The sequence below is a fragment of the Aulonocara sp. 'chitande type north' Nkhata Bay genome, linkage group LG15 (assembly GCF_057382095.1).
Source record: "Aulonocara sp. 'chitande type north' Nkhata Bay isolate Kocher_YH1m ecotype deep benthic linkage group LG15, A_spYH_male_GT1.1, whole genome shotgun sequence".
In the NCBI taxonomy this organism is placed as follows: domain Eukaryota; kingdom Metazoa; phylum Chordata; class Actinopteri; order Cichliformes; family Cichlidae; genus Aulonocara; species Aulonocara sp. 'chitande type north' Nkhata Bay.
Window position 1 is genome coordinate 7,732,135 of NC_141358.1, and position 14,379 is coordinate 7,746,513.

At 40.7% G+C, this 14,379-nt stretch overlaps 1 protein-coding gene across 1 annotated transcript; it reads right to left on the minus strand.

The window, feature by feature from the left end:
- Nucleotides 1–5,494: 5,494 nt before the first annotated feature.
- LOC147312424 (G protein-coupled receptor family C group 6 member A-like) lies at nucleotides 5,495–11,920 on the minus strand. The gene is made up of 7 exons (XM_086264032.1): nucleotides 11,727–11,920; nucleotides 11,474–11,640; nucleotides 11,102–11,211; nucleotides 10,053–10,787; nucleotides 8,113–8,328; nucleotides 7,270–7,396; nucleotides 5,495–6,862 (listed from the first exon to the last, which is right to left on the minus strand). The coding sequence occupies exons 1-7, from the start codon at nucleotides 11,918–11,920 to the stop codon at nucleotides 5,706–5,708; spliced, it is 2,706 nt and encodes a 901-aa protein (XP_086120158.1). The 3' UTR covers nucleotides 5,495–5,705.
- Between the last annotated feature and the right edge of the window lie 2,459 nt (nucleotides 11,921–14,379).

Sequence of the window (14,379 nt, forward strand, 5' to 3'; positions counted from 1 at the left end):
AGAGGCGAGGCTGCTGGACACTGGCGCCACCGGGCCCTCTGACCACCACTAGTAGGCAACGGATGAAGTGTATTGCCCAAGGACACAACGACTGAGACTGTCGGAGCCGTGGCTCAAATCGGCAACCTTCCAATTACAAGACAAACTGCCAACTCTTGAGCCACGATCGCAAACACATAAACACAGACGGCACCAGAGCTCTCGATTAACACTTCCTTTATTGCTCATCACCACACAACTGAATACTTTTACCTTCAAAACACAGCAACAACACTTCCTGTAAACTGTGTGATTGGAGCCCTCCAGTGGTCCACCACAATGTCAAAGTAACAGGCAATGATCACTGAGACACCTGACTGCTTCCTTGTTCCTTGGGCATGGGGACAATAGTACCATATACAACTTCTCACAGGGACAGGTTAAAGATCTTAGTGAACACAACTGCAAGTTGGTTCAGCACCTTAAAATAAGTCAGGCTCCTCCCAGGATATTTGTCTTTTTTAATACTATTCGTTAGCTCTCTTTGGGCATTACTGTAAGCCAACTTTGAGGCCTTGCCTTGCTCTCGAGCAATCATTTTTGGTCTTGGAATATGGATGATCTTGGTGGTTAAGACCATCAGTGTTCCCAAACCAAAAATTATGCCTCGACAACAAGGCGCGGCGTCTGAGCTGTCAGTAGAGAAGGCTACACATGCCAGAATAGAAGAGCTGTGTTCTTCAAGCGCTGTACAGACAACACTGTCTGTCTTTTCAAATCAGTCCTGCTGCGGTAAAATGGATTCTTCTCTCCAGGCTTGGACAGTTTGTACAGCTGGCCATGGTCTATAGAGGTCTATATGATGGACTTAATTCAAGATGAGATGGTCAGGGAGGCTAGGGTGTCAAGATAGGACAGCTTTATATGCTGCTAGGATGCTGGTGTAAACCTGATCGTCATATTCTTTTCCCGTTTTTCAGAAATGTATATTGTTATACAGTTTGGGCATTACAGTCTTTCACTATGCCTAATTAAAGTCTCTTTCTACAATCACACCTACTTCTGGATATTTGCTCAGCCAGTTGTTAATGGTATCATGCAGAGCTAACTTAGTATTAGCTTGTAGTGGAACATAAAGAGCTGTGATTAAGACCGCACGAAACTCTCTTGGTGGGTAGAATGGTCAGCATTTCAGTACCAGATATCCAATATCAGGAGTTCAGTGCATGGTGATAATGTCTGTAGATGTACACTGGTCATCATTAAAATATATGCGCACTCCTTTTCCTTTGCTCTTAATGGAGTCAGCCATTCTGTCTGATCACTAAACAGACGAGCCTGTGAGGTTATTTGAACTTCTGCTCACTGAATATCTCCTCTTTTTCAGCTGTAAAGTCAGTTAACCGTAGAGATAATTGTGTGGGAAAAACCCCAGTAATTCAGTAGTTCCTGAAACACCCAGACCAGCCCATCTAGCACCGACAACTGTGGCATGTTCAAGTCACTTATATTTCCTTTCTTCCCCATTCCAATGCTTGGTTTGAACTTTAGCCGGTGTCTTGACCATGTGTACCTAAATGCTTTGATTTGCTGCATTATGATTTGCTGAATAGATATTTAACTTAAGCAGCTGAACAGGTGTACCTAATGAAGTGGTGAGTGCAAAAGAGGCTTTCTTTATAATCCTCTCCATGAGTTTTTCACTTAAATTTTTTTTAGTTTTGGTATACTATTAGTACTTTTACTCAAGTAAAGAATAATTCAAATATTTTTGTATTAGGTTTTTTTTTTTTAAGTAGGGCAGTAAAACATATATCTGTCACACTAGAAAGAACTGGAGGCCGGCTACGCGGAAGGCAGTGGTGGCGACGACCTTGTTTAGGGCCCCCCCCCCGGATGGCGATGACATCCAGCTAAAGGCCTGGAAAGTGGCCGGCAAAGGCGAGGTGGTTCAAGCCGATCTGGATCGGACAGCGTTGTAGAGACAGCAGAGGCTGGACTAGACGGCGGCGTGACAGCTGCGGATGGTGACGCTATCGGTGATGGTGTGAAAGCTGCAGGCATTGGAGCAGGTGTTGGCACTGCTGGCAATGGCGAGGATGAAGACGCAGAGGCTGGACCAGGCAAGACTGATGCTGAAGCTGAAGCTGCAGGCGTGGATGATGCTGACGCTGAAGCTTGTTTGAAGATAAACATTTAATTTATACCACATTAAAGGATTCAAAGCATTTATTGTCATATGTGCTAAGAAAGCATTTCTCTGTGCAATGGAATTCTTTCTTTGCTGTCCACACAAAAATGCCGGTTAATATAGGGAAATAGAAATGATAAATAAAAACAGTATAAATAAATAAAGACACAAATTTAAGCTTGAAATGGATGTGTGTTCAAAATATCTATGAGCTTAATGTGCTGGCTTAATGTGCCTGATGTGCACAAATTATTATTATAGTTAAAAATAGGTCAGCTGTCCAAGAGTCTGATAGCAGTGGGGAAGAAGGAATTGTTGAGTCGGAATGCTCTGGATTTCACACTTCTAAACCTTTGTCTCAAGGGCAGAAGAGTGAACAGTCTATGTTGGGGGTGTGTGAAGTCTTTGAGAATGGAGGCAGCTCTCCTTTGGACTCTGTGATGGTAGATGCTTTGCAGAGAGGGCAGCGGGGTCCCGATGATCTTCTCCACAGTTGTTATCACTCTCTGCAGGCATTTGCGGTCCACAGCAGTAGTGCTGCCGTACCATGCAGTGATGCAGCTGGTCAATGTGCTGTCCACAATGCAGCTGTAGAACCTGCTGAGGATCTTGCCCGACGAACCAAATTTCCTCAGCCTCCTCAGGAAGTACAGCCGCTGTTGAGCCTTCTTGACCAGCTGTGTGGTGTTCAGTGACCAGGTGAGGTCCTCAGTGATGTAGACACCCAGGTATCTAAAGCTGGTTCTGCGAACTTCAATATGGTGTTGTCCTTGTTGGATGTGACACAGTCATGGGTGTACAGGGTGTAGAGAATGGGACTGAAGACGCAACCCTGTGGAACGCCTGTGTTTGTAATAATGCTGGCTGAAGTCCTGGTGCCGATCCTGGCGGACTGGGGCCTGCCAGTCAAAAAGTCCTGTAGCCAGTCACAGAGGGTGGGGTGTGGGTCGATTGTTGCCAGCTTGTGAGTGAGTTTGTTAGGGATGAATGTATTGAAATTGGAGCTGTAATCAACAAAAAGTACCCTGATGGATGAGTCTTTGTTTTCCAGATGGGAGAGGGAATAGTGAAGGGCAGCAGCGATGGCATCTGGCGTGGACCCTTTGGCCCGGTAGGCATACTGCAGGGGATCCAGAGTGTCTGGGATGTTTCTCTGGATGTAGGCCAGCACCACTCTCTCAAAGCATTTTGCAATGATTGGAGTGAGTTCAACTGGTTTGTAGTCATTTAGGCAGGTGGCTGGGCTTTTCTTGGGGAGACGGATTGAGGGTTGTGGTCTTGAAGCATGTATGGGCCACCTCTGGCAAACCAGATCTGGGCCACCAAAGGGCCGTCATTCTTTGCGGTATGTGGGCCATGAGTAAGCACATTGTGTGGGCCAGATCCGGGCCATACCAATTTTGCTATGTGGGGTTGTACTGTAGACATGACCCAGGGTGTTCTTGTCATGGGTAGGAATGGCCACATGTTGGTGATGTTTTGGGTGTACAGTCCATAAGTTGCACTTATTAAAGTCACCAGTGACGATAAAAACAGCGTCTAAATGAGTTGTCTCTAATGCGCTGATGACGTCATGGAGTTTGCCGAGCGCTGCTGCGGAGCTAGCTTGTGGCTGAATGTAAACAATAGCCAAAAACACAACTGAGAATTCCCGCGGCAGATAGTAGGGGCAGGGTTTTAGGAATATAAACTCTACGTCTGGCAAACTCTCCTTTTAATTGATTCAAGAAAGAACAAACATACACATATCAGGTATAACATTATGACCACTGACAGGTGAAGTCAATAACATTGGATTGTTTCTTCATTACAGCATCTGTTAGTGGGTTGGATATATTATGGAGCAAGTGAACATTTTGTCAAGCCTAAGATTTGAGCTTGTTTGAGAAGGACCAAATTATGATAGTTTGACGACTGGGTAAGAGCATCTCCAGAACTGAAGCTCTTGTGGGGTGTTCCCGGTCTCCATTGGTCATTATCTGCAATGCATTGTCTCATAGTTACCATTTAACAATATACACCTGAGACTAAAGTCCCACACACCAACACAAATCCTGATCCTAATGAGGATTAGTAGTAAGGATTTAGGTATGAACACAAGTTGAAAACACAGAGCGAAAATGAAAACCAGCACAAAGAGACATTTTAAACCAATCACCACAGTGATTCTACTGTAGCAACATGAACACAGAAATGGATGCTGCCTGCTCATCAGTTTGTTACCTGTTGAAGTTCAGGATTTGGCTGAAACACTGAAAGAATGAACAATTATAAGGAATTGAAGTACTCTTTAAGAACCGAATACACTGAATACAAGCAGATGATAAAAAAAAAATTCTAAAAGTTATTCTCTTACATATATACCCACAGGCCATTTTATAAGGTACACCTGTTCAACTACTTGTTAATGCAAACATCTGATCAGCCAATCATTTTTCACCAACTCTAGGCATTTAGGCATGTAAACATGGTCAAGATGACCTGCTGAAGTTCAAAGCAAGTATCAGAATGGGGTAGAAAGATTATTTAAATTACGTTGAACATGACATGGTTGTTTATCTGAGTATTTCAAAAACTGCTAATCCAACAGGTTTCCCACTCAACCATCTCTATGGTTAGCCAAAAGGGTTCCCAACACTGTCCGGAAAAGAGTTAACTGATGAACTAATGAAATGGCTGGTGAGTGTATATGTGTATTTCTTATATATAGTCACTAAGCCTTTAGATACAAAAATATAACAGAATACATGATCAAATTCAAATATGTAACAAATCTGTGTCAGTAAATCATCAACATAATGTTAAAAGGCACCACCAACAAATATGCCCTACAGAATTGCAGAAAGATGCTTACAAGTTTTCAAATGTTTTACATTTTAAAAAGTTTTCTTTATATTTATTGTGTTGTATCTTTTTGACCTTTAACCCTGACTCAACGAGTCAGTGATTCCAGAATAATAGAACAATAAATCTGCAAGATAATGATGATTTGAAGAATACCAAACAGTCTGCAAGCTTACAGCCATACCACTCTGAGCAAGCCCGACTGGTGAATCTAAATTGTCCACAGGTGTGAATGTGAGTGGTTGTTTCTATGTGTTAGCACTGCATCTGGGTGGTGACCTGTACGGGGTGTACCCTGTCGTAGCACACCCCACGGCCCTGATGAGGATAAGCAGAAGAGAATGGATGAATGGATAAACAGTCTGTAGTGGCTTTGCAAGCATCCTCCTGCGAACCAGTCAATCCATCTACTTAAAGATGCAGAATGCTGTCAATTCCTAAAATTGTTGAAATCAACTAAATATTATCAGTTTTGGGGATTTTTACATCAACAGTGTGGACCAAACACATTACAATTTGTTGGAAATTACAAATTTTAAGACACAAACTAATTGAATGAATCAGAAAATAATGTGCTTATTATCCATTACTTAAAATGTTAGTGGCAGTCCTAAAAATGCACAGACTTTCATATTTATTCCACTTTGTGCTGCAATTCGAAACATTATGTTGCCTTCTTAATAATTGTGAATTATTTTATTAGTGATGTTGGCAAGCTTGAAATTCTCTTTAGGGTGTTAAAGGAATTTAGGTTGTTCTGAAGTATGTTTTGCTGTGGGTTCGAGACTGGGGAGAGAGAGTTTGAGGAATCACTAGGCTGCCTGGTGGAACTCCAATCAGTGATTGAGTCTGAAAATTGGGAATTTGGGAATGACTCCAAAGATAAAGATAAAGTAGGGTTTTGAATTCCCTTAGATGACAGCTCATCCTCACTGCCTTTGTGATCCCTGGAATAATTCCTAATATCCCGGCGGAATGATTTCTCTGTGTTTGCTTCCTTCTTACACAGAATAATGTAGCACTTTGTGAAGAACTGACAAAACAAGATGCCGTAGCATGAGATGAGGATAACAACCATCTCCACTGCTGGAATGTACTTGCCTGTGACATTGGCATAGACTGGACCAAACATGATCCAGGAGATGAAGTAAATGAGCATTGCAAAAGTGATGAACTTTGCATCATTGTAACAGTCAGGCAACTTTCGTCCCTTAAAAGCAACACCAAAGCAGATTAGAGCCAAAAGGCCAATATAGACTAGCATGGCTCCAAATGCAGGAATTAATTTCTCATTACAAAACATCAGTTTCATGTTGTTCTGTGTGATCTCTGAGTCAGCAGTTGGAGGACTGTGTATAAGCCACGTTGTAACAATAACCACTTGACCTGCCATGCAGACTGCAATAATGAGGTAAGGCTTGTAGAGCTTCTTCAGCACACTTTGAATGACCGGGTCAAACTCAAAGGCTAAGACGATCTTAAAGGACTTGACCATGATGCAGGAGACACACAAGGTAAAACTCAAGCCAAACACCACCTGCCGTGCTTGACACTGATAGCTATTGGGTGGACCACCAAATAATATAACACTAGTAAATGTGATCATAAGGGAGAGGAGGAGAATGATGCTGATTGGGCCAACAGATGAGCGCACAACAGGGGTATTCCAGTGTGCAAGGAAGATGATCCCAACAACAATGGTAAGCACTGCTCCTAAAGAAGTAAAAGACAGCAGCACAATAAGATATACATCACCCCATTTCAGAAAATCAGTTTTTCTTGGCAAACACTTTGAACTGCCTTTTAGGGAGTAATAGTTTTTTTCACAAGGATTGCACTTCTCCGAATCTGAAAAGAAAGAAAACAAGATCATTAGAATATGTAAGTTGGATTCAAACTCCTTGAACTGTCAATGCAATAGACTGCAATATAAGCATTTTAAATAAATAATAATGGATACTTTATTGATCCCCATGGGGAAATTACTTGTTTTTCTCTGCATTTGACCCATTCACTCAGTGAAGCAGTGGGCAGCCCACTAAGCAGGCGCCCGGGGAGCAGTGTGTAGGGACGGTACCTTGCTCAGGGGTACCTCAGGGTAGCCGTTAAGTGGATTCGAACCGCCGACCTTCCGATCATGGGGCGACCACTTTACCTACTGAGCTATCCCTGCCCCAAACACTTATTTTGGCTTTTATGTAGTTTTACAGTTAACTGATACAAATGGAGTTTACTGTTTCTTTTATAATACATACCAGTGGTATTGGAAAAGGTGTTCTCAGCACAGGGTTCACACTGATAGCAGCAACGAGGCTGGCCCGAAACTGAAATCTTACTGTAGCCAGGCTGACAGCTGTCTGTGCACCTGGAAGTCACGTTTCCCTGAGAGAAGAAAGAATCATGATTTTTTTTTTACAGTCTGTATAGTGTACTCTCTTTATTCTAACACACAAGTTTTTATATGCTAACTGCTTCTTAAACAACACAAGAACAAGAAAAAAACAAGGAAGGAAAGTAAAAAAGAAACTGAGGAGCTAATCCAGTACACACAGTCATTCAGTTTTCAAGAAAAACTCCTTAAATTGAGTATTGACATTGATAAATATATGACAAATAAAATAAACCTATGTTCTTGCTGATGATAATGGTAATTTTCAAATACTTAGGTTATCATTTTAGTATGCCAATATTAGCACAACTAAGTATGATCAGATTGCCTTTAATTTCATTCACAAAATCAGTAGAGAGACAAATTATGACCTTTGACAGTGCAAGAGTTAATAATTTAACCCAAAGTCTGTATCAAATAACATGGTAATCAACAGTGATTTCTTTAAATATGAAATATCAATATCAGCATAGCATTAGAGTAATATTTAGTGAATCACCAGAATTGGTAAGATTCATCTTCTACACATCTTAAATATTTTTTTAAATATCAATTCAACATGGCTTATGAATGAACCACCAATGAGTCCAACAATATATTAATCCTGCCAACACTGACTGTAGATAATGTGAATATCTAAAAATAAAAACAATGAATGAATGGAAGAAGAATAAAACAATTTGACAGTGGAGGGCAAGTTATTACTTACAATGTAAATGTAGAAAGCATGTTTTGTTTCCTGCGAGATGAACGTCAGGCTATTTTGCAATATACTGTAGCGAGCTACAATGTCATTTACGTCTAGAGACTCTGAAGTCTGCTTCCATAGGACGATATCGTATTCAGTGTTGAGGTCACCATGGGGATCAAATGAATAGTTTTTCCCATCCATGTGGAACTTTGCCTTCCATAGGGCTCCTCGTAACTGAAATTGCAGTGTGTGTGAAAATATTGATTAAAAATAATGTATCTAAAGTGGACAGGACAAAACATCATACACACAGATTAGGTACAACATTATGACCAGAGACATGTCTTTTCATCATAGGACCTATTAGTGGGTGGGATGTATTAGGGAGCATGTGAATATTTTGTCCTCAAAGTTGATGTATTAAAAGCAAGAAAAATTGGCTAACCGACTGGGTCAGAAAATCTCCAAAATGTCAGCTCTTGTGGGTTTTTCGTGGTCTGCAGTAGTCAGTATCTATCAAAAGTAGTCCAACAATAGAACCAGTGACATGATCATGAGTGGCCAAGGCTGACTGATACACATGGGGAGTGAAGGCTGGTAGAACTACTATATATACCCCATTTCTCCTGCAATCTTTTTTTTTTTTCTTGAAGCTCCAGCTTGAGAGTTCTGTGGAGGGAGCTTTAGGGTTCTTGAGGTTTCTGTGCAATATCTTTGCTGTTTCTAGGACTGCATTTCTCTGGACAGAGATCTCAGATGTTGTTCCTGGAATCTGCCAAAGCCACTCACCCAGTGTGGAGGTCACTGGCCCAGCTGAGAGAGGAGCTATATCTCCTAAAGCTTCGTTGATATTATTGCTGTAGATCAAGTGGTGTGGATCAGTGAACTGATGTCTCGTTCACTACTGGCATACAGCTTGATGTTATCCATGTAGAAGAGGTGGCTATTGACTACTCCATTCCATAGTCGGAATCCATAGCCAGTCTTTTTAATGATCTCACTGAGGGGGTTCAGCCCATGCAGAACAGCAGTGGAGACTTGATGAAAACTTGTGCTATTGGCTTGAAGTTGGTCTCTAGTGTTCAGAATCAGAATCAGAATCAGTTGTTTCCCCCAGCCACATTGTATTCCTGATGAAGGTCTTACTTCATCAGTTCTTAATCCAGACTTTTCAGGATCCATGGCATGGCATCCAGGCAGTGCACAGCTTGGTGAGTATGGTCTTGTCTTATTGGCTGGTAGTTGCATGGGACAGGTCCCTTCTACTGTCCAAGCCTTCGTTTAGCCATTCCAGGTGTCTCTCGTCCATTGGCAGCTGGTTCATTTATGCTGCCAGATGCTCGTGAAGTGCAGTCAGCTTCTTTAGCCAGTAGGCATGAATTATGTCAGGCCCTGGTGCTGTTCAACTCTTCATACTAGGGACCCTTTTTTTAGATGTCTGCATCTGTGATGGTCACTGGATCCTGTTCAGGGAGATGTGGTTTGCTCTTAAATCAACTAGCCACTGAGCCTTTTTTGGGTTGTGGCCTTCCATTTGCTTTATTGACAAGGCTGTGAGTCTTCGCCTTTAAGTTTTTAAGGCCTCAGGTCTGCACAGCTTGCTGCAATTTTAGGCACCCCTTTCTTCATTATCACCTTTCTGCAGTCCTGCATCTTGGCCTCTAGCCTCCTTCTCCATGGAGGGTACTGCTCCTTGTGCTGTTCATCTTCCACCCATCTTGTACCAAGCATCTCAGTGGTCACTGCTGCCATGGTGTAGATAAGCTGGTTGGTTTTGAGATCTGAGATCTCTGTCATATGTATGTATGTATGTATGTATGTGTATATATATATATATATATATATATATATATATATATATATATATATATATAGAGAGAGAGAGAGAGAGAGAGAGAGAGAGAGAGAGAGAGAGAGAGAGAGAGAGAGAGAGAGAGAGAGAGAGAGAGAGCATTTACCTCCAATGGGGATGGGCGTTTTGTCTTGCAGTCTCTCTCAGTGCAGAGGTCTTCAACAGCCTGAGCTATTGCTTTAACCGCCAGTTCTATACTGAACACAGCAGATGGATATATCATAGTCTTTAACTTCTCCGATGAAGTTGACCCATGCTGCTTTAAAAATGGGTTGTTGTGGTGGCTTGGATTTTCATCAAGGTCATCGAGATATCGCTTCAACTTGGTTGTGTTTCCAGATTTAAAAGTGATCCCAATGATTGTTCCTATGTCACTCAAAGTATGTTTTTTTGTATTCAGTATTTCAGGTGATTGTGACCAAATATCACTGGCCAACCAAATTCTCCTTGTTCCTTGAGGATCATTGAGAAGTTTTTGAAAAATATACATCATATGGTCAGGTTTCGCGAAGGACACAATGACACTGACGTTTTCATTATCTATGATGGTTTTGACTGTAGACTCAATGCTCTTTCCCAGCAAATAATCATTTAAATTATCTGGAAGAACAGAGGTGAAGGCGAAGCAGATGCCTTTTTGGTTTGTATAGTACCAGAGCCGCTCAGTTATATAGCGAGCATATTCACCATCGGTTGTCAGCACACCGACCCAAGTCCATCCATTATTATCAAGAATCTCGGAGATGGCACGAGCTTGGTGATTATCTTGTGGTACAGTCCTCATAAAGCTTGGAAAACGGGTTTTATCACTTAGAAGGCCAGAGGTTGCACCATAACTTATCTGTGGAAATAATCACAAAACATTGTTTGGACAAGTGAAACATGCTTTTCATATTCTGCCTGCATTCATTCTTTTACAGTGCAAGGATATTTATGGTTATGTTTTACAACAAGTTTGAAAAAATTAAGCACTGTATTATCACAGCTTGTTAGCTGAGTACAGAATGGAAAGGTATATCAGGTCATTTCATCCATTCTCTGAATAATAGCTGCTGCTGTTTGATTAATAGACTTTACATTCAGTGATAACTACTACTACTAATCATCATCATCATCATCATCATAATCATAATAGACCCAAATAGTCAGTCATACCTCGGGTATATATTCCAGGTTGAGTAGCCTTGTAACTGCTATGGCTATCTCTGAGTAGTAACCACCAATGACAGCAAGGACAGGGGAAGACTGCTGTGCACTAGTGTTACCTGCAAAAATGTATTCAGTGACACAATTACTGGCATTTACATTAACTTATATTAAGACAGTAGGATTACAAACAGTTACATTTACATTTACCTAAACTGTGGGCAAAAATCTTTATTTAGGTGTAAATTTGACTAAGTGTAGCTTTTCAGCATGTACATAATATTACTTTTATGAAACTACAATTAAGACAAAGGAATTAATCAAACCGACTAGCCAGAAAATTCTCATATTTTTCACTTTTTTCCCCCTCAGAGTACTCACAGTTTCCCCTCATAAAGGACGGGATTTTTCTCAGGGAGGTAGTAACGTCACCACAGGAGTCAAGTATAAGATATCCCAAGGTGAGGTTCCCCAACTCTTGCTTCTGATTTATCTCCTCCAGCGCCTGCACCATTATCAGAGACTGGACCAGGTTAGCCGTGCTAAACCTGCATGACACAATCAGATATGTTATATACAAATATACCCTAATTTAATACACACTTTGACACTCATTGCTAAAGAGTAACAGCACCTGTCACATATCTGGTTTTCACTGCCATCATAATTCACAGTGACATTAACGCTTTCGTGAATCGGAAACAATCCTCCAATAATGATGTCGCCTTCTGCTGTGGCCTGTTCGAAGGATTTGGTACCATGGTGTGATAAAACTACAAAAAAGATGCAGAAGCTGAAAGAATGTTTCATCTTCCTCCAGCTGTCCATCTTGTTAGTAGAAATCTTCTTCGAATAATCTCCGAAAACGTGCTCTGAAAAATCACTTGTGTGTTTCCCTTCAGTGTGTTTGCAGAAGACAGAGCTGTGGATAAACCTCTTTAACTTGAAATACTGCTTATCTTTTTTTTTTTTTTTTTTTTGGGGGGGGGGGGGGGGGGGGCTTTTTATGGTCACATGGGGTTTGATGTCACTTCAAGACATGGAATGTGAAAATGTTATCGCTACTTCCAGGTAATTATTCTGATAAGTTTCAGTGTGGTTTAAAAAAAAGATAAGAAGTATTTGGACAGGTGTTGTATTGACATTACTCATATCCACTGTGTATAAAGATAATTTGGCTTACAGTTCAGTAAACCAATCTGTTGGCAGTGCTGTTATATAATACTGACATACTATCCTACTATACTTGGCAAGACAATGCTAGGTATTTCCCCAATAGGCTTAAAAATAATTCTATAGATGCTAAAGTAAGAAAAAGAAGTAAGAGGGCTCTGGTGCTAAATTCTTAACTTATGTCTTATCTGTAACACTTGTTTGTGATTTTGACTGTGATGTTTAATCAGGTTAAACAAGATTTGTTGCACACACCTCTGTACTGCATGCATTTCCTTGTCTCTCTTGGCTGCTTTTCTGATTTTATTGCCTCAACAAACCCCCAAATTGTTCTGTTACAAAAGAACACAAGAAGAATATGTTAAAAAAAATAGCATCATATTAATACAAGTGAAAATGTGCTACTAAAAATAAATAAGGCTACAAAATATCCAAGCATAGAAAGTATCTAAATTCGTTTAAGCTTAATTTATAGATTTATGTGCTTTTTGATACTCCACTACATCTAATACTTTTACTTAACTACATTCACATCAATGCTGCTGTTAGCAGTCTCTTTGAGGATTTAAAAGTGTGTATTTACACATAAAAGTGCTGTCCATCCATTTTCTTCCATGTACACAATTCAGGGACACTTGAGCCAGAGCCAGTCCCAGATGCCACGGGGGAAGAGGTTGGGTGAAACCTGTACAGGCTGCCGATCTGTTGGAGAGCTAACAAAGAAAGGCAGACAAATGTTCATGCTCACATTCACACCTATGGACAATTTAGAATCAACCTAACCACCCTATGCATGTTTGGATTGTGAGAGGAAGCATGAGTACCGAGGGACAACTCAAGCACAGATTCCACACAGAAAGTCCCCGGCCTGGATTTTAACAGTGGACTTTTCTACTGTGAGCCAATGGTGCTAACCATCATGCCGCCCCATTAAAATGAGTAATCATCACACAGTTGCTGCAGCTTTGTTTGTAAAATATCATGATGTGAATTTCCTGTTCCACTTTAGATTGAAATCTCTTGACCTTGGATGCCATTTGAGTACAAAGCACTCTTTGTTAAGTACAGTGAACCAGTCTGACAAAGTTTAAGGTTTCTGATATGGTGCTTTATCCTGCTGAAAGTAGTCAGAGATGATCATAAATTAATGGACATGGTCAGGTATAATACTCAAGTAGTCTGTGGTTTTTAATGATCCTCAATTGGTACCAAAGGGCCCAAAATGTGCAAGAGAAAATATCATCTACACATTATAATACCAGCAGGAGCAGCGGCCCGATGGAGCTGTTTTTTCATGTTGTTCGCACCAAATTGTGATCCTATCACTTGCATGTTACAGTAGAAATAGAGACTCGTCAGACCAGGCAACGTTTTCCCAATCTTCATCAGTTTTGGTGAGCCTGTGTGAATTGAAACCTCAGTTTTCTCCTCCTAGCTGACAGCGAAAAGGAGAAAACTGAGCCATGGTGTGGTTTTCTGCTCATATAGCTTCTTTGTTCAGTGGTTCAATGTGTTGAACATTTAGAGATGCTCTTCTGCATACCTCAATTGTAACAAGTGGCTATTTGAGTTCGTGTTCCCTTCCTATGAGTGGAGAGAGTCATTCTCCTCTTACATCAAAAAGCCAGAGAACTGTTGCTCACTGGATATTTTCTCTGTTTCAGACCATACTCTATAAACACTAGAGATAGTTGTGTGGTAAATTCCCAGTAAATCAGTAGTTTCGAAATACCCAAACCATCCCATCTGGCACCAACAATTATGCCATTTCATTCCCATTTTGTTGCTCGGCCATCTTAACCATGCCTACTTGCTTAAATGCTCTGAGATGCTGCAATGTTATTGGCTGATTAGATATTTCTCTTAACAAGCAGTTGAACAAGTGGTCCTAATGAAGAAGAGATAAAATTCTCGAATATCAAAGTTCATTTTTTTAAATGGGTTAAGGAGCAATCTTGTGCTACGGTCACACATATGAAAGAGGAAGTTAAACAGAAGTATCAGGTTATCAGTAACATTCTTGCATCTATCCAGTGCACTGAATGTCAGTTTCACTACATGTCTCTTGATTGATTCTGACAATATAACAATTACAAGTTTTTTTCTGATAACTA